Source organism: Trachurus japonicus, chromosome 11 (assembly GCF_045865225.1).
Source record: "Trachurus japonicus isolate A0001 chromosome 11, Traja_1.0".
In the NCBI taxonomy this organism is placed as follows: domain Eukaryota; kingdom Metazoa; phylum Chordata; class Actinopteri; order Carangiformes; family Carangidae; genus Trachurus; species Trachurus japonicus.
Genome location: NC_140917.1, coordinates 5,177,142 through 5,199,641, shown reverse-complemented (window position 1 = coordinate 5,199,641; position 22,500 = coordinate 5,177,142). Strand labels below are relative to the sequence as shown.

At 45.2% G+C, this 22,500-nt stretch overlaps 1 protein-coding gene across 1 annotated transcript in view; it reads left to right on the top strand.

Moving 5' to 3' along the window:
* Positions 1 to 22,500, top strand: part of LOC146977988 (sodium/hydrogen exchanger 3-like) — a 31,343-nt gene that overhangs the window by 6,680 nt on the left and 2,163 nt on the right. Inside the window, exons 2-12 of the mRNA XM_085790767.1 lie at positions 4,567 to 4,869; positions 6,966 to 7,126; positions 9,549 to 9,627; positions 9,713 to 9,890; positions 10,769 to 10,989; positions 13,858 to 14,060; positions 15,015 to 15,104; positions 15,264 to 15,334; positions 16,680 to 16,955; positions 18,662 to 18,803; positions 20,767 to 20,940. Coding sequence (XP_085646893.1) covers positions 4,567 to 4,869; positions 6,966 to 7,126; positions 9,549 to 9,627; positions 9,713 to 9,890; positions 10,769 to 10,989; positions 13,858 to 14,060; positions 15,015 to 15,104; positions 15,264 to 15,334; positions 16,680 to 16,955; positions 18,662 to 18,803; positions 20,767 to 20,940 — 1,898 coding nt within the window. The remainder of the gene's footprint in view (positions 1 to 4,566; positions 4,870 to 6,965; positions 7,127 to 9,548; positions 9,628 to 9,712; positions 9,891 to 10,768; positions 10,990 to 13,857; positions 14,061 to 15,014; positions 15,105 to 15,263; positions 15,335 to 16,679; positions 16,956 to 18,661; positions 18,804 to 20,766; positions 20,941 to 22,500) is intronic.

The following is a 22,500-nucleotide window of genomic DNA, read 5'->3' as shown; positions in this document are numbered from 1 at the left end:
GATGATGAAGTCCTGCTGTGTCCTGCTGCTGCTGCTGCTGGTGGGGGGGGCGTTGGGGTCGTTGGGGGGGTTAGGGTCCGTCTCAGGGGAGGACAGAGCCGTGGCCCCCCAGGTGAAGCAGCAGCAGCAGCAGCAGCAGCCGTGTGGATGTAACCGTAGCGACCACCACGACCACGACCACGGCCACGGCGGCGAGGTGACGGAGGTTCCCATCGTGAGCTTTAAGTGGCTCCACGTGGAGCCGCCGTACCTGGTGGCGCTGATGGTGCTGGTGGCCGGGCTGGGCAAGCTGGGTAGGTAACACACACACACACACACACACACACACACAGAAACACACACCTGGGTCGGTTCGGCCGCTATACCGAGGCAACGACAGAGGTCAAAGGTCAAGGTCACACACACAAAAAAAAAAACACTTTTCAGCCTTCACACTGCAAAAACTCAAACTCTTACCAAGAATATGTCTTATTTCTAGTCAAAACTAATCTCATTCTACTTGAAATAAGACTCATCACATTAAAAGCAGCTTGTTTTTAAACACTTTTTCCTTCTTTCAAGCAGATTTTCACTTGAAACAAGTAGAAAAATCTGATAGTGGAGCAAGTTTTTCTTCCTTATTACAAGCACAGAAAACTTTTTCTACTTTTTTCAAGTGAAAATTAGTTTGAAATAAGTGAAAATTATCTAAAAACAAGTTAATTTTTAGGTGATGAGTCTTATTTTAAGTGGAAAGAGATTAGTTTTGACTAGAAATGAGACATTTTGACAAGAAATAAGACAATATTCTTGGAAAGATCTAGGGTTTTTGCAGTGTACACTCTTTGTTTATTTACTGTCTGCACCAATTACAAAATTTCGATTCTCTTTACATCCCCCGTACATTTACATATTGTGGAATTGACAATAAGGCTGACTTTCACTTTTGACTTTGATAAAACGACCAAAAACGTCTCAAATATGAAGAAAAACTTTCAGGAAGTGGTTTTAAATAAAGTTTCAATGTGACAAAACTTCAGTGTGTTGCACAGTGAACGGAGCTATTTATAACACACACTGAGAAAGTGTTACAGTGACTCACACACACACACACACCAAACACACACACACACACACACACACTGAAGTCGTCTGTGCAGGATGAGAAACATTAAACTGATTTTAATATTGATTAAAATGCTGTGTTTGTAGTAGAGACACTGAACCTGAACCTGAAGAATCGAAAAGTCCTGATTGATGTAAACTTTGAAGTTTAAAGATTGATCAATGATCATTGATCGATATATTGTTAAAGTTAGTTTATTGTTTCAGTTGTGAAGCTGCAGAGAGTTCAGCTCCTTCAGTGACTTTCCTTTATTACTGCAACAAAGTCAACAGGACTGTGCGTGTGTGTGTGTGTGTGTGTGTGTGTGTGTGTGTGTGTGTGTGTGTGTGTGTGTGTGTGTGTGTGTGTGTGTGATCTACACACTCTGTTCAAGGAGAGTTTCTTCTGTTCATGTTTGTGTTTCAGTTTAGTTCAGATTATTTATTACTTGTCTTCAGAACTAAACAGGAAACTCTCCTTCACGCATTCTCCTGCTGTCTTTGAATGCAACACACGTCTCAGTGTGTGTGTGTGTGTGTGTGTGTGTGTGTGTGTGTGTGTGTGGATCATTGAGCCTGAGCTCCAGTCAGTCTTAGTTAATCTTATCTCAGCTTGTTGATCATTGGCTCGTTCACACGGTGACACTCTGGACCTGATCCATCCCAGGGCGTTTCCGTGGCAACACGGCACTGATGGTGCTGATGATGGACAGGTGTGTTGAGGACAGGTGAAGACAGAGACACGTCCTCGTCTCAGACCAGGACGGTCTGGACTGAGACGTCTCATGTCTCCAGCATCATTAACACTGAAGCTCTTCACCTGTAGGTCTTCACCTGTAGGTCTTCACCTGTAGATCTTCACCTGTAGGTCTTCACCTGTAGGTCTTCACCTGTAGATCTTTACCTGTAGGTCTTCGCCTGTAGATCTTCACCTGTAGATCTTCACCTTTAGATCTTCACCTGTAGATCTTCACCTTTAGATCTTCACCTGTAGGTCTTCACCTGTAGGTCTTCACCTGTAGATCTTCACCTGTAGGTCTTCACCTGTAGCTCTTCACCTGTAGATCTTTGCCTGTAGGTCTTCGCCTGTAGATCTTCACCTGTAGATCTTCACCTTTAGATCTTCACCTGTAGATCTTCACCTTTAGATCTTCACCTGTAGATCTTCACCTGTAGATCTTCACCTTTAGATCTTCACCTGTAGGTCTACACCTGTAGGTCTACACCTGTAGGTCTTCACCTGTAGGTCTACACCTGTAGGTCTTCACCTGTAGGTCTTCACCTGTAGGTCTACACCTGTAGGTCTACACCTGTAGGTCTTCACCTGTAGGTCTTCACCTGTAGGTCTTCACCTGTAGCTCTTCACCTGTAGGTCTACACCTGTAGATCTACACCTGTAGGTCTACACCTGTAGGTCTTCACCTGTAGGTCTTCACCTGTAGATCTTCACCTGTAGGTCTTCACCTGTAGATCTTCACCTGTAGATCTTCACCTGTAGGTCTTCACCTGTAGCTCTTCACCTGTAGGTCTACACCTGTAGATCTTTACCTGTAGGTTTTCACCTGTAGATCTTCACCTGCAGGTCTTCACCTGTAGGTCTTCACCTGTAGGTCTTCACCTGTAGATCTTCACCTGTAGCTCTTCACCTGTAGATCTTCACCTGTAGCTCTTCACCTGTAGCTCTTCACCTGCAGGTCTTCACCTGTAGATATTTACCTGTAGGTCTTCACCTGTAGATCTTTACCTGTAGGTTTTCACCTGTAGATCTTCACCTGCAGGTCTTCACCTGTAGCTCTACACCTGTAGCTCTACACCTGTAGGTATTCACCTGTAGCTCTACACCTGTAGATCATCACCTGTAGATCTTCACCTGTAGGTCTTCACCTGTAGCTCTTCACCTGTAGATCTTTACCTGTAGGTCTTCACCTGTAGATATTCACCTTTAGATCTTCACCTGTACGTCTTCACCTGTAGATCTTCATCTGTAGATCTTCACCTGTACGTCTTCACCTGTAGGTCTTCACCTGAAGCTCTTCACCTGTAGGTCTTCACCTGTAGGTCTTCACCTTTAGATCTTCACCTGTAGGTCTTTACCTGTAGATCTTCACCTGTAGGTCTTCACCTGTAGATCTTCACCTGTAGGTCTTCACCTGTAGATATTCACCTTTAGATCTTCACCTGTAGGTCTTTACCTTTAGATCTTTACCTGTAGGTCTTCACCTGTAGATATTCACCTTTAGATCTTCACCTGTACGTCTTTACCTTTAGATCTTCACCTGTAGATCTTCACCTGTAGGTCTTCATCTGTAGGTCTTCATCTGTAGATCTTCACCTGTACGTCTTCACCTGTAGATCTTCACCTGAAGCTCTTCACCTGTAGATCTTCACCTGTAGATCTTCACCTGTAGATCTTCACCTGTAGATCTTCACCTGTAGCTCTTCACCTGTAGCTCTACACCTGTAGATCTTCACCTGTAGATCTTCACCTGTAGCTCTACACCTGTAGATCTTCACCTGTAGCTCTTCACCTGTAGATCTTCACCTGTAGCTCTTCACCTGTAGATCTTCACCTGTAGCTCTACACCTGTAGCTCTACACCTGTAGATCTTCACCTGTAGATCTTCACCTGTAGCTCTACACCTGTAGATCTTCACCTGTAGCTCTTCACCTGTAGATCTTCACCTGTAGCTCTTCACCTGTAGATCTTCACCTGTAGCTCTACACCTGTAGATCTTCACCTGTAGCTCTACACCTGTAGATCTTCACCTGTAGCTCTACACCTGTAGATCTTCACCTGTAGATCTTCACCTGTAGCTCTACACCTGTAGATCTTCACCTGTAGATCTTCACCTGTAGCTCTACACCTGTAGATCTTCACCTGTAGATCTTCACCTGTAGGTCTACACCTGTAGATCTTCACCTGTAGCTCTACACCTGTAGATCTTCACCTGTAGATCTTCACCTGTAGGTCTACACCTGTAGATCCTCACCTGTAGATCTTCACCTGTAGATCTTCACCTGTAGATCTTCACCTGTAGATCTTCACCTGTAGGTCTACACCTGTAGATCTTCACCTGTAGGTCTACACCTGTAGATCCTCACCTGTAGATCTTCACCTGTAGCTCTACACCTGTAGATCTTCACCTGTAGATCTTCACCTGTAGCTCTACACCTGTAGATCTTCACCTGTAGATCTTCACCTGTAGGTCTACACCTGTAGATCTTCACCTGTAGCTCTACACCTGTAGATCTTCACCTGTAGATCTTCACCTGTAGGTCTACACCTGTAGATCCTCACCTGTAGATCTTCACCTGTAGATCTTCACCTGTAGGTCTACACCTGTAGATCTTCACCTGTAGGTCTTCACCTGTAGCTCTACACCTTTAGATCTACACCTTTAGATCTACACCTGTAGATCTTCACCTGTAGGTCTTCAGTGATCCTCTTGTGTTTCTCTTCTCTCCTCTCTGTGTCGTCGTCAGTCATCGAGTCGAACCACCACGTGACCAGCATCATCCCGGAGAGCGCGCTGCTGATCTGCTTCGGCTTCCTGCTGGGGGGGATCATCTGGGGGGCGGACGGCCGGCAGACCTTCACGCTGACGCCCACGCTCTTCTTCTTCTACCTGCTGCCCCAGGTGATCCTGGACGCCGGCTACTCGATGCCCAACAAGCTGTTCTTCAGCAACCTGGGCGGCATCCTGATCTACGCCATCATCGGCACCTGCTGGAACGCCGCCAGTCTGGGGCTGTCGCTGTGGGGCTGCCACCAGGGCGGCGCCATGGGTACGGCTCACCTGGCTCACCTGTCTCTCTGTCTCACCTGTCTCTGTCTCAACTCTCTCTGTCTCTACCTTGTCTCCCTTTTCTCACCTGTCTTTGGCTCACTTGTGTCACCTGTCTCGGTCTCACCTGTCTCACCTGTTTCCTCCTTGTTTCACCTGTCTCACTTGTGTCATCTGTCTCTCTGTCTCACCTGTCCTCACCTGTCTCTGTCTCATTTGTCTCACCCGTCTCTGTCTCTACCTGTCTCACCTGTCCCACCTGTCTCACTTGTGTCATCTGTCTCTACCTGTCTCTGTCTCTCCTGTCTCTGTCCCACCTGTGTCTGTCTCACTTGTCTCACCTGTCTCTATCTCACCTGTCTCACCTGTCTCTCCTGTCTCACCTGTCTCTCTGTCTCACCTATCTCTACCTATCTCTACCTGTCTCACCTGCCTCACCTGTGTCCTCCGTGTCTCAACTATCTCACCTGTCTCCCTTTTCTCACCTGTCTCTCCTGTCTTCGTCTCACCTGTGTCTCACCTGTATCACCTGTCTCACCCGTCTCTGTCTCTACCTGTCTCACTTGTGTCACCTGTCTCATCTGCCTCACCTGTCTTCACCTGTCTCACCTGTCTCTACCTGTCTCACCTAAAGCGCTTTGAGTGGTCCAAGAGACTAGAAAAGCGCTATATAAGTGCAAGTCCATTTACTAGGGGTGTCACGATTTCGATTTTTTATCGAAATCGATCGAAATTACGTCACGATCTCGAGCATCGAAGTCAAAGAGAGGATCGACGATCCCCGCCCGCCCGCCCGCAAAGCTACAACTGCCCGTTGTCCCCATTGCGCACCAAGCCTCTGGTCCGAGTTCTCCTTTACTTTTTATTTCGAGACAACACTCACTCATTCTCTCTCTCTCTCTCCCTCGCTCTCTCTTTTTTTTTTTTACCGGCGGTGTCAGCTGATGTGCACGTCTGCAGCAACCCAAACAAATGCACATGTTGACTGGCTCTATTCCAGCCACATGATTGGTTCGGCACGGCGCAACTCTCAATATAATTGGCTATTTGCCAAAACATGGATGAATGAAAACTATCGACCACGTCTCATATTTCTATCGAAGAAAAGTTATTTCACAATTTATAGCGTTTTATCACCCAGCCCTGGTGGGCTACTGTCCCCCTCCTACCTGGGAAACAGGAGGGAGACACAGCTCTAACTACACAGCACCGACAAGCACTGAGAGCCGCATGTTGCAGAGACGTTATAAGATAAAAAAAAAAAAAAAAAAAAAAACCCCGCAAATAATAAGCCGACGAAAAGGTGCAACTTGCCACTTTTTGTCGATGTATTATTTGCGGGGGCCTTCGGGGGATCTGGTGACGGTGGAGGATCTGGGACTGATGCACTGTGAACCACCACCAGTCTGATCAGGTCCTGATCATCAGGTCCATGGCAGCACAGCAGCTGCAGCTCTGCCCCGCTGTCTGTCACATGACTCTCCGTATCAGCGCAATCTCGTTTACATTACATTAAGCCGACATCAGGAGAATAATGAGACACGACGGTAAATTAATGAAAATTAAATTATGATAATGTAAAGATATAAATATATTTGTTTCAAAACCTTGGGGGCAATTTTGGCCCCTGGATCATGATTTTTGGGGGCATGTTACCTTTATATTGTAAAGAAATTATTTAAATGTGACCATTAGTGCCTAATGTGATACATTATGGAAATTGCATCACTTATATGTATCCCATCTTTTGAAATGAGATTTACTGTACAACATTTGATGAATAAAACCAATGATCGTAGACTAGACTAGTCTGAAAATAGCATAGGCGTCTGTGCTGTAAGAAAAAGAAAAAAAAATCGAGAATCGAATCGTGACCCTAAAATCGAAAATCAAATCGAATCGAGGATTTGGAGAATCGTGACACCCCTACCATTTACCATTGACCTGTCTCTCTGTCTCACCTGTCTGTCTGTCTCTCCTGTCTCTTCCTGTCTCATCTGTCTCTGTCTCACCTGTCTCTACCTGTCTCTACCTGTCTCTACCTGTCCTCACCTGTCTCACCTGTCTGTCCTCACCTATCTGTCTGTCTGTCTGCAGGCGACCTGGACATCGGGCTGCTGCAGTACCTGTTGTTCGGCAGCCTGATCGCGGCCGTGGACCCGGTGGCGGTCATCGCCATCTTCGAGCAGGTGCACGTCAACGAGGTTCTGTTCATCATGGTGTTCGGAGAGTCGCTGCTCAACGACGGCGTCACCGTGGTTCGTATCCCATCATGCTTTGCTGCTGCCGCTGCTGCTGCCGCCGGTAGCTACACCTTTCCTCAGGTCGCAGTCTGAGAACCAGAACACCAACTAGTAATAGACCTAAAACCAGAACCAGAACCAGACCCAGAACCAGGCCTAGAACTAAAACCAGAACCAGAACATCAACTAGTAATCCAGGCAAAATAGCGTTTTACGACAGACTAATTGTCACAGAATGTTTTTCACCATACATCATTTATATGAGGTGTCTAGAACAACATACTAAAAGTCCTAAGAAATCCTAGTTGGGGAAATATGTTAAATTTGCATCATTATTTACTGTATAAAGTCTATGGGCCGACAACAATACACTCCAATGGGGCTATTTTTTTCCTTTACTCCTATCACAATGAAACTTTACACAATGAAAGTACATATTCAAATTCATTTTCCAAGAAACTTGTAATACAAAAAAATGTTACTTTTAATGTCTACTTTCATTGTGTAAAGTTTCATTGTGGTAGGAGTAAAGGAAAAAAAGAAGCCTATTCGGGTGTATTTTGGGCATATTTGATTAGTGTAAGGCTCATTTGCATATTCAAATTCATTTTCAAAGAAACTTGTAATACAAAAAATGTTACATTTCATGGATACTTTCATTGTGTAAAGTTTCATTGTGATAGCAGTAAAGGAAAAAAATAGCCCCATTGGGGTGTATTGTTGTCGGCACCATAGACTTTAAAGCAGATATCAGTGGAATGTTTTTGTTAATATAAGTCCTAAATAGTCCTATTTTCCGTCAGCAATCACTTACATGAAGTATTTCAGCCTAAACACGAGTCTCTCCGTCACTCTGCTCTGCTGTAACCCGAGGAGAAAATTTTCCTTGTGGGATACAAGTGTTATCCAATGAGGGGAGAGAACGGCATGAAGGGCTGTGTGTGCAGCCAAGGGATGCGCGTGAATGTGGTGACGTAGCACGAGGACCAATTGATGCCTGACAAGGGCGGGGGCTGCTAACTCATGGTGCGTTCAAGGAAACTCGTACTTTGTGTTTTTCCTTCCTGTGAAGTCATACCAGTTCGATCTGGTACGAGTTCACGGGTCGGAAGTTACGAGTGGCCGTTATAGGGAACTTTCACAGACAACAGGACGGTAAAAACACGAGCTACGGGTTACCTGGAACGCTACCAAGTCGTAGTTGTGACTTGAAGCTGTAACTTACGGTTTCAAAAGCCTGCCTTGAACACAGCATTAGCCGAAACGGCCGTGCCGCTGTTATCTGCTTTAATAATGATGCAAATTAAACATATTTCCCCAACTAGGATTTCTTAGGACTTTTAGTATGTTGTTCTAGACACCTCATAGAAATGATGTATGGTGAAAAACCTTCTGTGACAATTAGTTCTATTTTTGGGTCCAAACTGAGCTAAATTGCCTGGACTATAGTAATAGACCTAAAACCAGAACCAGAACCAGACCCAGAACCAGAACATCAACTAGTAATCCATAGTGTTGCACCGATACCATTTTTTGGCCCCCGATACCGATTCCGATACCCGGCCGATACCGATACCGTACCGATACCACACCATTTGGAAAAAAAATATATATAAGAGCTTTTTTTTCTTCTACTAGGCCTACTACAATCCAGTAGAACTTTTTTATTGCCTACCTGGTAAAATGTTTAAGTAACACGTCCAATGAGGGTCTGCTGCACATTTAAATAGAGATCCCGCTACTTTATGTCGGCTTTGCTTGTTTACATTTCACAAAAAACACCTAGAAAAGGATTGATTAACTGCAATTAATTTAATTGTTTACATCCTTACTTGGCTTGGCATGCACTGAACACTGTGATCACACAGCAGTGAGTGTCGGGCGAGAGAAGACACAAGGCGCTGCGTTCATATTAGTTATCAGTAAATGGCATCGGTGCGTCATTTGTTAGTACTCGCCGATACTGATGCCAGCATTTTAGTGCGGTATCGGGCCCCCTATCGATACTAGTATCGGTATCGGTGCAACACTAGTAATCCACCTTTTTCCGAACGTCAAAAACGTAGCCTGTTTTGCCGGTTTTGCTCTTCCGGTGGAATTTTATGTTTACGTTTCCATGGTTTCGGTAGTCGCGGTAAATGCATGGATTTTTTTTTTTTTTCAATGAAAATCTGTAAAACGCATGGATCATCACACCAGCTTTTAACAGTGGATATCACACAAATTGACATCCCTGTTAAAAGCCAGCGTTAATAGATCCATGTGTTTACCGCAACTATGACAACGACTGAAAACCATGGAAACGTAAACGTATAATTCCACCAAACCGGCAAAACCAGCCTCCGGTTTTGACCATAGATGACGTTCGGAAACTTGTGGATAGACCCAGAACCAGAACCAGAACCAGGCCCAGAACTCAGTTGTTGTCTGTCCTCAGGTTCTGTTCAACGTGTTTGACGCCTTCGTGTCTCTGGGAGGTCCGAAGATCAACGCCGTGGAGATCATCAAGGGAATCAGTAAGTTCTGGTCCACCTGAGCTGCTGCACCGAGGCATTGTGGGTAATAAACAAGCTCCTCCTCCTCCTCCTCTCTGTGCCTCAGTCTCGTTCTTCGTGGTGGCGTTCGGAGGTTCTCTGCTCGGCTTCGTCTTCGGCCTCCTCATCTCTCTGATCACTCGCTGCACCAAGAACATCCAGATCATCGAGCCGGGCTTCGTCTTCGTCCTGGGCTACCTGTCCTACCTGACGGCCGAGATGCTGTCGCTGTCCGCCATCCTGTCGTACGCAGCTCACACACACACACACACATACAAACTAACAACTACTACTTGTAATTAATTACTTTTATCATGTTTTAAAGGGATAGTTCAACATTTTGGCAAATTGGCCCATTGCCATAATCCCTATAGTCATAGCAGCAGTAGGTTCGTTACCTTTAATTGTCGGTGCAAGCTATTTTTAGAACGGCGGAGCAGAGTCGTGAGCTGCTCAGAGCTACGCTACGGAGGCTCATGGGATTTTTTGGTTTCCCTCATCAAACTCATCAAATACACAATCCAACAACTCCACAACGCTCTGGTGGACAAGTTGTGACCTGCACATTCACCACGCTATGAGATAATAACACAACGTTACCAGACAGAGTTGTTTTAGAGGGAAATACAGAGACTGCTTGATGAAAAACTGTCCCTGAAGGCAACGTGCATCAGCTGTTTTGCATGAATTTCCCTGTAAAACAACTCTGTGTGGTAACGTTGTGTTATTATCTCATAGCGTGGTGAATGTGCAGGTCACAACTTGTCCACCAGAGCGTTGCGGAGTTGTTGGATTGTGTATTTGATGAGTTTGATGAGGGAAACCAAGAAATCCCATAATGAGCCTCCGTAGCGTAGCTCTGAGCAGCTCACGGCTCTGCTCCGCCGTTCTAAAAATAGCTTGCACTGACAATTAAAGAAGGTAACGAACCTACTGCTATGACTATAGCGGTTATGGCAATGGGCCAATTTGACTAAATGTTGAACTATCCCTTTAACTCAGTAACCAACTCAGTTACTTTTTGGGGAAAGTAACTAGTAACTATAACTAATTACTTTTTCAAAGTAACGTGCCCAACACTGGTGACAAATGTGTGTGTGTGTGTGTGTGTGTGTGTGTGCAGCATCGTGTTCTGTGGGATCTGCTGTCAGAAGTACATCAACTCCAACATGGCGGAGAGCTCGGTGCAGACGGTCCGCTACATGATGAAGGTCCTGGCCAACGGCTCCGAGACCATCATCTTCGTCTTCCTCGGCATCTCGGCCATCGACAGGAACCTGTGGGTCTGGAACACGGGCTTCATCCTGCTCACGCTGCTCTTCGTCATCGTCTACCGGTTCATCGGTGAGCGCTCACACTCGCATGCAGCTCAGGTGGCGCCGACGTGTGTGTGTTGTTATATTATGCATAGATATATACACGTAGATGCCGCATTCGGGCTCGTCAGGCACGTCAACACGGCCGCCATCTTGGGTCGGGGGTTTCTGACCATAAACGTATAAACGTCTGACAAACAGCCAGACCCGGTCAGACCTTTGTAGCAAGGCCATAACCATGGAGTCAACATTGGGGGGGGACCCAATCTCTCTCTTTCTATATTTATATTATACTTTACCGTACTTTCCGGACTATAAGCTGCTACTTTTTTTCCAAGCTCTTGTCTCTGCAAACCGCAACACAAACGCACTCCATTATGACGGTTAAGACTACACAAACACACACACGCCATAACATCGTATATGTTACATAAAGTTATCCACAGCTCCATTTTTTGATTTTTTGCCGGCTTCGTTGTAAACAAATACTGTCTTTCTGTGGAAATATCTCATGTTACAACATGAAAACCTGCGGCTTATATTCAAGTGCGGCCTAGATATGTATTTTCTTTTAAAATGTCGCTGGTGCAGCTTATACTCAGGTGTGCTCTAGAGTCCGGAAAGTACGGTAAATTTGCTAACACATGGGATACTTTTTTCTTTTTTAATCAGCTTTATATTGGGGGGGACATTTTGACCATATTTGAATTTTGGGGGGGATGTGCCCCCCCCAATGTATATGGTAATTACGGCCTTGCTTTGTAGAACACGTTCCAGTGTATGTATGCATGTGTGTGTGTGTGTGTGTCTGAATATTAGTGTATTTAACCTTCGTCTTGTGTTAGCTTTCTGCTTCCATCTATGGTGTTAGGGTCAGTTTTGATTCGAGTCTTAAATCAGCTGTAAAACACACTAAAAACTGTTATTTATCATCCCATTTGTTTCTCATCTCTGTGTTACGTTGTTAAGCTTCCTTATCCATGAAAAGGTTGGTTTTGCATTTATGATTGTTGTTCTTATCGTTATAACTGGGTCAAAACCAACCCTAACAACACAAATGTCATAATTTTAACCAGAGCATTTTAGAATTTTGTGAACAAGAAAAAATTAAAGGTTTTATTTTGTTTAAATAGAGGTTCCTGACAAAGTCAAAAAGCCTTGATGCTATAAACAAATCTATGTGGTAGCCTACTTTCATGCATTTAAAACCTGAAAACGTGTCACTGGTGACCCAAACACAAGAGAAGGGTTAATATATATATATTTTTTTTTAATCAATCTATGCTGTATCATAAAATATGTCTGACATTTATAATAAACCAAACAGTTGAAATTTGGTTGAATATTCAGTGAGTTATGGTGATTTTAATCATTGACAGACCTCTGCCTCTGTTGACTAATAGTCCCCAAAAAAGGGGTCAATGTTGAACAAATTGCAACAGAAGCAAACTCAACTGATTTTGTATCTTCAACATGTCCTGAGTGAGGGAAAAAAAGCCCTGAAGTATCCCATAAGGGGAAAGTTTAGAAAAAGACCCAAATATAGCCCATTCATATGCCTATTAATTGTTTTTCTCACCTGAATAGGGTAACATTTTTAATCTTTAGATATCTCCATGAAAATTACTGAGTTGATTACTTACATTAAGACAAACAAAAAATGTATTACAAGTTTTTTGAAATTCTTTGTTAACATGAGCAAATTGGCATAAATTTGCATAAATTCCACCGTTTTGACGGCACCTTTACTTATAAGGTGGATATATAAAGGTGCTGTGGTGGTACCAGCATGAAAATTGGAATGAGTTGACTCCATCGGTCAACCGACAAGAAATCACTTTAAATTTCAAGATGACTGCAATTTTTCAAGAATCCGTCGCTGCGGGAAGCACTCGTTTTACATGGTAGCCTAAGCACCCTAGCTCATTAAAGCTACAGTTGGTAAGCTGACGAAAGTGAAAGTAAACTCCGTGACTTGGTCTGAAATTTCAAGACAATACACGGGTTCCTTTAGGAACCTCTGGAGTCAACTCATTCCAATTTTCATGTTGGTACCACCACAGCACCTTTACGTATCCACCTTTTTCCGAACGTCAAAAACGTAAGCCTGTTTTGCCGGTTTTGCTCTTCCAGTAGAATTTTATGTTTACGTTTCCATGGTTTCGGTAGTCGCGGTAAATGCATGGATTTCTTTTTTTTTTTTTTTCAATGAAAATCTGCAAAACGCATGGATCATCACACCAGCTTTTAACAGTGGATATCACACAAATTGACATCTGTGTTAAAAGCCAGCGTTAATAGATCCATGCGTTTACCGCAACTATGACAACGACTGAAAACCATGGAAACGTAAACGTACAATTCCACCAAACCGGCAAAACCGGCTTCCGGTTTTGACCATAGATGACGTTCGGAAACTTGTGGATACATGTGCCGTCAAAACGGTGGAATTTACGCAAATTTATGCAAATTTGTTAACAAAGAATTTGTTTTTCTTCAAAAAACTTGTAATACATTTTTTGTTTGTCTTAATGTAAGTAATCAACTCAGTAATTTTCATGGAGATATTTAAAGGTTAAAAATTTTACCCTATTCAGGTGAGAAAAATAATTAATAGGCGTATGAATGGGCTATAATATTTGGGTCTTTTTCGAAACTTTCCCCTAATGGGATTCTTTGGGGCATTTTTTCCCCTCATTCAGGACATGTTGAGGATACAAAACCAGTTGAGTTTGCTTCTGTTGCAATTTGTTCAACCTTTTTTCATAAAATGACTGGACTATAATGCAGTAAGTAGACACGACTTCCCCCTGACCAAGATGGCCGCCGCGTTGACGCATCGTTCTAATGGACAGCATGGTTATGTGTGTGTGTGTGTGTGTGTGTGTGTGTGCAGGTGTGTTCTTCCTCACCTGGATCCTGAACAAGTTCCGGCTGGTGCCCATCAGCCTGACGGACCAGGTGATCCTGAGCTACGGCGGTCTCCGTGGCGCCGTGGCGTACGGTCTGGCCGTCATGCTGGACGAGAACAAGATCAAGGAGAAGAACCTGATGGTGAGCACCACGCTGATCGTGGTCTACTTCACCGTGGTGCTGCAGGTACAGGCCCCGCCCATCAGGCTCCTCCTCTTTACTCCTCCTCTTTACTCCTCTTTACTCCTCCTCCTCCTCCTCTTTACTCCTCCTCTTTACTCCTCTTTACTCCTCCTCTTCCTCCTCTTTACTCCTCTTCACTCCTCCTCTTTACTCCTCCTCTTCCTCCTCTTTACTCCTCCTCCTCTTTACTCCTCTTTACTCCAAATCCTCCTCCTCTTTACTCCTCCTCCTCCTCTTTACTCCTCCTCTTCCTCCTCCTCTTCCTCCTCTTTACTCCTCCTCCTCTTTACTCCTCTTTACTCCAAATCCTCCTCCTCTTTACTCCTCCTCCTCCTCTTTACTCCTCTTTACTCCTCTTTACTCCTCTTTACTCCTCCTCTTTACTCCTCTTTACTCCTCCTCCTCCTCTTTACTCCTCCTCTTCCTCCCCTTTACTCCTCCCCTCCTCCTCTTTACTCCTCCTCCTTCTCCTTTCCTCCTCTTCCTCCCCCTCCTTCTCCTCTCCTCGCCTCCTCCTTTCCTCCTCTCCCTTGTCCTCTCTTCCTCCTCCTCCTTGTCTCCTCTTCTCCTCCTCCTCCTCTACTCTTCCTCTCCTCCTCCTCTTCCTCCCCATCTCCTGTCCTCCCCCTCCTTCTCCTCTCCTCCTTCTTTCCTCCTCTCCCTTGTCCTCCCTTCCTCTTCCTTGTCTCCTCTCCTCTCCTCTTCTCCTCCTCCTTGTCTCCTCTCCTCTTTACTCCTCCTCCTTGTCTCCTCTCCTCCTCTACTCTTCCTCTCCTCCTCCTTCTCCTCCTCCTCCTCTTCCTCCCCTCCTTCTCCTCTCCTCGCCTCTTCCTTTCCTCCTCTCCCTTGTCCTCCTTCCTCCTCCTCCTTCTCCTCCTCTACTCCTCCTCCTCCTCCTTTCCTCCTTGTCCCCCCCCCTCGTTAATTAAAGGACTGTTCCTGTTGTTTAATTACCAGGGGATAACGATGAAGCCTCTGGTCACGTGGCTCAAAGTGAAGAGAGCGGCCATTACGGAGCTGACGCTGGTGGAGAAGGTCCAGAACAAGGTGGAGATCAAAGTCTTTGATTATTGATCTATTATTAATATTCATTTACATATTTATTTTTCTCATACAAATATATTATAGTATGAGGAGATTAGATGTATTTATGTTTTATGTTTTATGTTTATGTCTCTGTGGCTCCGCCTCCTTCTCGTTGCTCAGGTGTTTGACCACATGCTGGTGGCCATAGAGGACATCTCAGGACAGATTGGACACAACTACATGAGGGACAAGTAGGTGGAGACACTGAAGCTGTGAGACGGGTTGAGACGGAGGGACACTTCATCGTCTCTCTGTCTCCGTCTCTCTCAGTTCAATTCAATTCAATTCAAATTTACTTTATTGTCATGAATGTTACGAGAACTGTCGCCAAAGCACAAAACAAAGAGAGGGAGACCGGGGACAGTAGCAACAGGGAATGGTTGCAACATGTCATTTTTCTCCAATCATGAACAAGCTAGAGTGATGATATTCACACTGCACATGCTTAGTTGGATTCCCCCCCTTGCAGAGAAAAATCAGTTGAATTCAAAAAATGCTCCAGGTTTTATTGCAATAAAAATGTTTTTGAGGTATGAAAGCTTTGTTTTTGTTAAAACTGTTGTCACTCTTTTTGTGATTCTGCTCAAACTTACAGTATATGGTTTAAAGGAGTGACATGTTAAAGGGACAACGAGGAGTTTCTAATCGGTTATAAAAAAGTCTCACGTTAATGTGGATGAATCTCCGCTACCCACACTTGTTAATGGGCCCATTTTCGATAAATATATCATTCCGTCTCTATCGTTATTTTGTTACTATTAGTGGTGGCGGAGATGCTGGTCGAGCCGACCAGCGTTTCTTTACTTTCAGTTTCACAACGAGTCATGAGAATAACGTAGCTGAATCGCCGTTTATGGTCGGAACTACGACGGTATGTGAACCTCTTTGAACCTCTGACTTTAATTATTGATGAATGAAAACATGAGTCCGTCTTGCGCCGGTCAAAAGAATTTTACGGTGCGCGGAGGCTCATAAATGTAGAGTGAAAACACTTCGCTTTTCCAAAACTCCTCGTTGTCCCTTTAACTTCAAGGTGATATGATTAGCATGTATCAAGAGCACTTTGTTTAGCTAGCACATGGAGTTTAATCATGGCTGACCAGACGGGGACAGTTGCAACGACTTGCAACTGTCCCCGTGCAATATATATGAATATAAAAACAGACCACAAAACAGTATTTTGACATTAATTTTTTTTTACTGTTGTATTGCTAATATTAAAATGATGAGAGAATAAATGACAATGGCAATATAAAAGTTATTCCCTCACAAATTGTTCCATTCATCCTATGTCACTGAAAGTCTTTTTTTTTTCATTCCGTAATCATCTCTTAATTGTGTTGACTATTAACAGACAAATGTAAGTTTATTGTGTATAAAATTATTGTATAAAAATTTGGTTTGTCTAATCCAAACCGTCTCTGAGTAAGAAAGCCAAATGCAAAAAGTGTTGCAACTGTCCCCGGTCTCCCCTACAACTCACAAAATCAAATATATACAAATAAAATAACCTCTGTCTGTGTCTCTGTGTCTCAGGTGGAACCACTTTGAGGAGACGTGGATGTCCTGGGTTCTGATGAAACCGTCTGCTAGGAAGAGTCGTGACTACGTCTTCAACGTCTTCCACCAGCTCAACCTGAAGGACGCCATGAGCTACGTGGCCGAGGGAGAACGTCGAGGGTCTCTGGAGTTCGTCCGTAACGAGACGGCGATCGTCGACTTCAAGAAGAAGTTGGGCGACGAGTTCTCGGAGGCGATGCCCGACATCATGGCCGACATGTCGGACGACCACGGAGCCGCCGGCGGCTTCAGGTGAGAGGACAGTAGGACACGCCCACTCACACCTTCACAGGACCGGAGCCGACAATGGTATCTGGCTGCAGACTGGAGACCTGCACGTTCAGACCCCTTAAAGGATAATTTACGTTTTTTACAACCTGGACCTTATTTCTAGCATAAAATACGATCATTTACTCACCCAGACAACTTTGGTGTCATTTGGAGTCGAAATTAGCCCCAGTGGAGCGGCGCGTATATCCGTGTAATGCGAGTAGCTACTCGGGGCACGCAATGCAGCCTCTAAATAACACATTATCCGCCGCAAAACTCGTTCATTTCGCCAATATTTTGTTATAATACACTAGTGCTATCCCCCCCCGAGCCCGTGGTGGCATGTTATCAACATCCGGGGTCTGTAGGTTGACCTACTAACCTCTGACCTGGATGATGTCATCTCTTGTTGCTACCGCTAATGCTACGGTTCGTTTCTGCGTGTTTCTGACTTGTCAGAACAAAATGAAAGCTGGATGAAGTTCAGCTTCCACAGGCTTCCTCTCCTCAACCTGGACTCACTAAAGCTCCGGCTAGTTGAGATAAAAATGGACCCGAATGCCGAAGCGGAATAATTATTATCAGAATGAGCCGCGCGGCGCTCAGAGATGACATCATCCAGATAAGAGGTTAGTAGTCAACCTACAGACCCCGGATGTTGATAACATGCCACCACGGGCTCGGAGGGGAATAGCACTAGTGTATTATAACAAAATATTGGCGAAATGAACGGGTTTTGCAGCGGGTAATGTGTTATTTAGAGGCTGCATTGCGCTGCCCCGTGTTCTCGCATTACACGGATATACGCGCCGCTCCACTGGGGCTAATTTCGTCAAAACGACTCCAAATGACACCAAAGTTGTCTGGGTGAGTAAATGATCGTATTTTATGCTAGAAATAAGGTCCAGGTTGTAAAAAACGTAAATTATCCTTTAACGCCACCTAGTGGTCGACTGTAAAACTGCAACTGCACAGTCTGGACCCGCACCATAGTTTTTTGACAGGGCAAAATCCAAATAAAACACCAAGATCTAATTGTTTGTGAAGCTTGGAACACTTTTAAACTTTATTCAATAGCCTATAATGAAATAAAATGCTTTTAAATGTTCTATTGCATGGGGTTACTATTGGTTTTGTTGCTAATGGATACAGATATGACAGATACCAAATATGGACAATATGGATGGCAGTAGGAACGTGAGGATCGAACGTGAATCACATTGTTCGTTTAATGTCATAAAAGTTTTTGTCGTAAATGTATCTGACAGTGTGGGCCAACGTTTCCACAAAAGTGTGACATTTTATATTTTATATATTTTATGGCCCACACACACAGCCTATAATATAATTTCTGTTTAATTTAAGCCCACAGTATTAAAAGTATCTCGGTTTCATTAACTAGCGAGCTTCCAAAAAGATCAATATTAGTATATATATTACTGTATTTGACAACGTGCATATAAGTAGTAAATGTATTATGGTCAAACGGTCGTTACACTGTCAGATACATTTTAGACAAAAACTTTTATGACATTAAACGAACAAATGTGATTCACGTTCGATACTCACGTTCCTACTGCCATCCATATTGTCCATATTTCGTATCGTGTCATATCTGTATCCATTAGCAACAAGACAGGTGGCGCCGTAGCAACGACTAACTTCCTGTGTGTCCGTCTCCCCTGCAGGAGAGAGCCGGTCCCCTCCGTCAGTCTGGAGATGCACGAGCAGAACATGAACATGAACATGAACATGAACGGCCTGAGAGGAGCCGAGGACGTCAACACTCACCACCTGCTGCAGCAGCACCTGTACAAGGGCAGGAAGCAGGTAGGACCAGCTACACAACACTACACAACACTACTACATATACACTACATATACACTACTACATATACACTACGCATACTACAAAACACTACACAACACTACACAATACTACACAATACTACATATAGATACTACACACACTACACATACATAGATACAACACACACCACCTGCAGCAGCACCTGTACAAGGGCAGGAAGCAGGTGAGACCAGCTACACAACACTACACAATACTACTACACATACACTATACATATACTACACAACACTACACAACACTACACGTACACTACACAACCCTACTACACACACACTACACATACACTACACAACACTACACATACACTACTACATAATACACTACATAACACTACACTTGTCTAATGTTGTTCAATAAAGTTTTCAATTCAATTCAATTCAATTCATACACTACACAACACTACATAACACTACACAATACATATAGCTACATTTACTATACATACTACGCATACTACATACACATTATGCTATACACATAGATACATGTTCTCTCACCGAACGCAGCTGGTGATTATAATGTATTGATGCGATTTGCTGTTATTGTTTTAGCTGTTTTTATGTTTGTTTTGTTGATGTTGTCTAAATGTGGATGTACTGTGCTGCTTTCTTGGCCAGGACCCCCTTGCAAAAGAGATTCTGAATCTCAATGGGATTATTCCTGGTTAAATAAAGGTTAAATAAAAAAAAATACTACACTACTACTGCATATTACATGTACTACACTGTCACAGTCACTGCATGATACCTACATGATGGACTCTCTGGGTGAGTAACTCCTCCTCCCCTCCTCCTCCTCTCCTCCCTTGCTCTGCTCTTCCTCCTTCTCTCCTTTCCTCCCTCCTCCTTCCCTCATCCTCTTCTCCTCTCCCCCTCCTCCTTCCCCCTCCCTCCTCCTCCTCCTTTCCCCATCTCCCTCTTCTCCTTTCTTCCCCTCCTCCTCCTCCTCCTCCCCCCTCCCTCCTCCTCCTCCCTTCCCCCTTTTCCTCTTCTCCTCCTCCCCTCCTCCTCCTCCTCTTCTCCTCCCCTCCTCCTCCTCCCATCCTTTCCTCCTCCCTGGCTCCCCTCCTTCCCTCCTCCTCTTCTTCTCTCCTCTCCTCCCCTCTTCCTACTCTCCTCCTCCCCCTCCTTCCCTCCCCCTCTTCTCCTTTCCTCCCCTCCTCCGCCATTCCTCTCCTTCTCCTCCCTGCCGCCCCCCCCCCGCGCCCCCCTTCTCCCTGGCTCCCCTCCTCCCCCTCCTCCTCCCCCCTCCTCTCTCCTCCACCTCACTTCCCTCCCCTCCTCATCTCCCCCCTCCCTCCTCGCTCCTCCTTCGCCCCCTCTTCCTCTTCTCCTCCTCCCCTCCTCCTCCTCCTCCTCCTCTCCTTCTCTCCTTTCCTCCCTCCTCCTCCCCCTCCTTCTCTCCTTTCCTCCCTCCTCCTTCCCTCATCCTCTTCTCCTCTCCCCCTCCTCCTTCCCTCCTCCTTCCCCCTCCCTCCTCCTCCTCCTTTCCCCATCTCCCTCTTCTCCTTTCTTCCCCTCCTCCTCCTCCTCCTCCTCCCCCCTCCCTCCTCCTCCTCCCTTCCCCCTTTTCCTCTTCTCCTCCTCCCCTCCTCCTCCTCCTCCTCTCCTCCCCTCTTCCTACTCTCCTCCTCCCCCTCCTTCCCTCCCCCTCTTCTCCTTTCCTCCCCTCCTCCGCCATTCCTCTCCTTCTCCCTGGCTCCCCTCCTCCCCTCCTCCTCCCCCCTCCCTCTCCTCCTCCTCTTCCTCCCCCTCCTCATCCTCCCCCCTCCCTCCTCCTCCTCCCTTCCCCCTCTTCCTCTTCTCCTCCTCCCCTCCTCCTCCTCCTCTCCTTCTCTCCTTTCCTCCCTCCTCCTCCCCTCCTCCTCTCCTCTTCCTCTCCTCCCCCCTCCCTCCTTCCCGCCCCCCCCCCCCCCCTCCCCAGCACCGTCACAGGTACAGCCGGAGCCACTTTGACGTGAACCGGGACGAGGACGAGGTCCAGGAGATCTTCCAGAGGACCATGAGGAACCGTCTGGAGTCCTTCAAGTCGGCCAAGATGGGCGTGGCCCCCCCCAAGACCATCTCCAAGCACACCAAGAAGGAGCAGCAGCAGAAGGTCGGAGCTCACCCAAATCAGTCTTTAAAGGGACAATGAGGAGTTTCTATTTGGATATAAAAAGTCTCATATTAAAGCAGAAGTAAGCGATCCGGTGGTTTTGGCTAATGCTGCGTTCCAGGCAGGCTTTTGAAACCGTAAATTACAGCTTCAAGTCACAACTTACGACTTTGTAGCGTTCCAGGCAACCCACTCGTGTTTTTCCGACCTGTTTTTAACCAGTGGAAAGTCCACTATAACCGGCCGACATCGTTAACTTCCGAGCCCGTGATGTCGTACCAGATCGAACTGTACGACTTCACACGTGTTCCTATTTTTTCGGAAAAACACGAGTTACGGGTTGCCTTGAACGCACCATAACTTCTTGTCAGCCGACGGAGTTAGCAGCCCCCGCCCTCGTCATGGATCTATTGGTCCTCGTATACGTCACCGCATTCAGGCGCATCCCTTGGCTGCACACACAGCCCTTCATGCCGTTCTCTCTCCTCATTGGATAAAAATTGTAGGATACGATAAATGTTTTCTCTTCGGCTCAGAGCAGAGCAGAGTGACTGACAGACCCGTGTTTCGGTCCAAACACTCTATGTCAGTGATTGCTGTCGGAAGATAGAACTATTTAAAGCAGAAGTAAGTGATATATTTGTGTTAATATAAGTCTTAAATAGTTCTATCTTCCGACAGCAATCACTCTACATAGGAGTGTTTGGACTGAAACACGGGTCTGTCAGTCACTCTGATCTGCTCTGAGCCGGAAGAGAAAACATTTATCGTATCCTAACAATATTTTATCCAATGAGGAGAGAGAACGGCATGAAAGGGCTGTAGATATGTCTCTTGTGCAGCATAGGGTATGCGCCTGAATGCTGGTGACGTATACGAGGACCAATAGAATCCATGTCTGCAGGGCGGGGGCTGCTAACTTCCGTCGGCTGACAAGAAGTTTATGGTGCGTTCAAGGCAACCCGTAACTCGTGTTTTTTCCGACCTGTGAAGTCGTACCAGTTCGATTTCTGGTACGAGTTCAACCGGTCGGAAAGTTTACGAGTGGCCGTTATAGTAACTTTCACAGGGATAAACAGGTCGGAAAAAACACGAGTGGGTTTGCCTGGAACGCTACAAAGTCGTTATAGTTGTGGACTTGAAGCTGTTCAATTTACGATTTCAAAAGCCTGCCTGGAACGCAAGCAATTAGCGAAATAACGACCGGGACCACTTACCTTCTGCTTTAAGAACTTATATTTAACACAAAAATATCGCTTACTTCTGACTTTAATGTGGATGAATCTACGTTACCCACAACTTGTTTAATGTGGCCCATTTTCGATACAATTTATATCGTTTTGTCTCTATCGTTATTTTGTTATTATTAGTGGTGAGTAGGAAATGCTGGTTTGAGCCGACACAGCGTTTCCTTACTTTCGTTTTTGCGGCGAGTCATTGAGAATAACGCCGCCGAATCGCCGTTTATGGTCGGAACTACGACGTTTACAGTAATCTGATCTGTCGTCGAACCTCTGACTTCTAATTCTTGATGAAAGATGAAAACATGAGTCTGTCTTG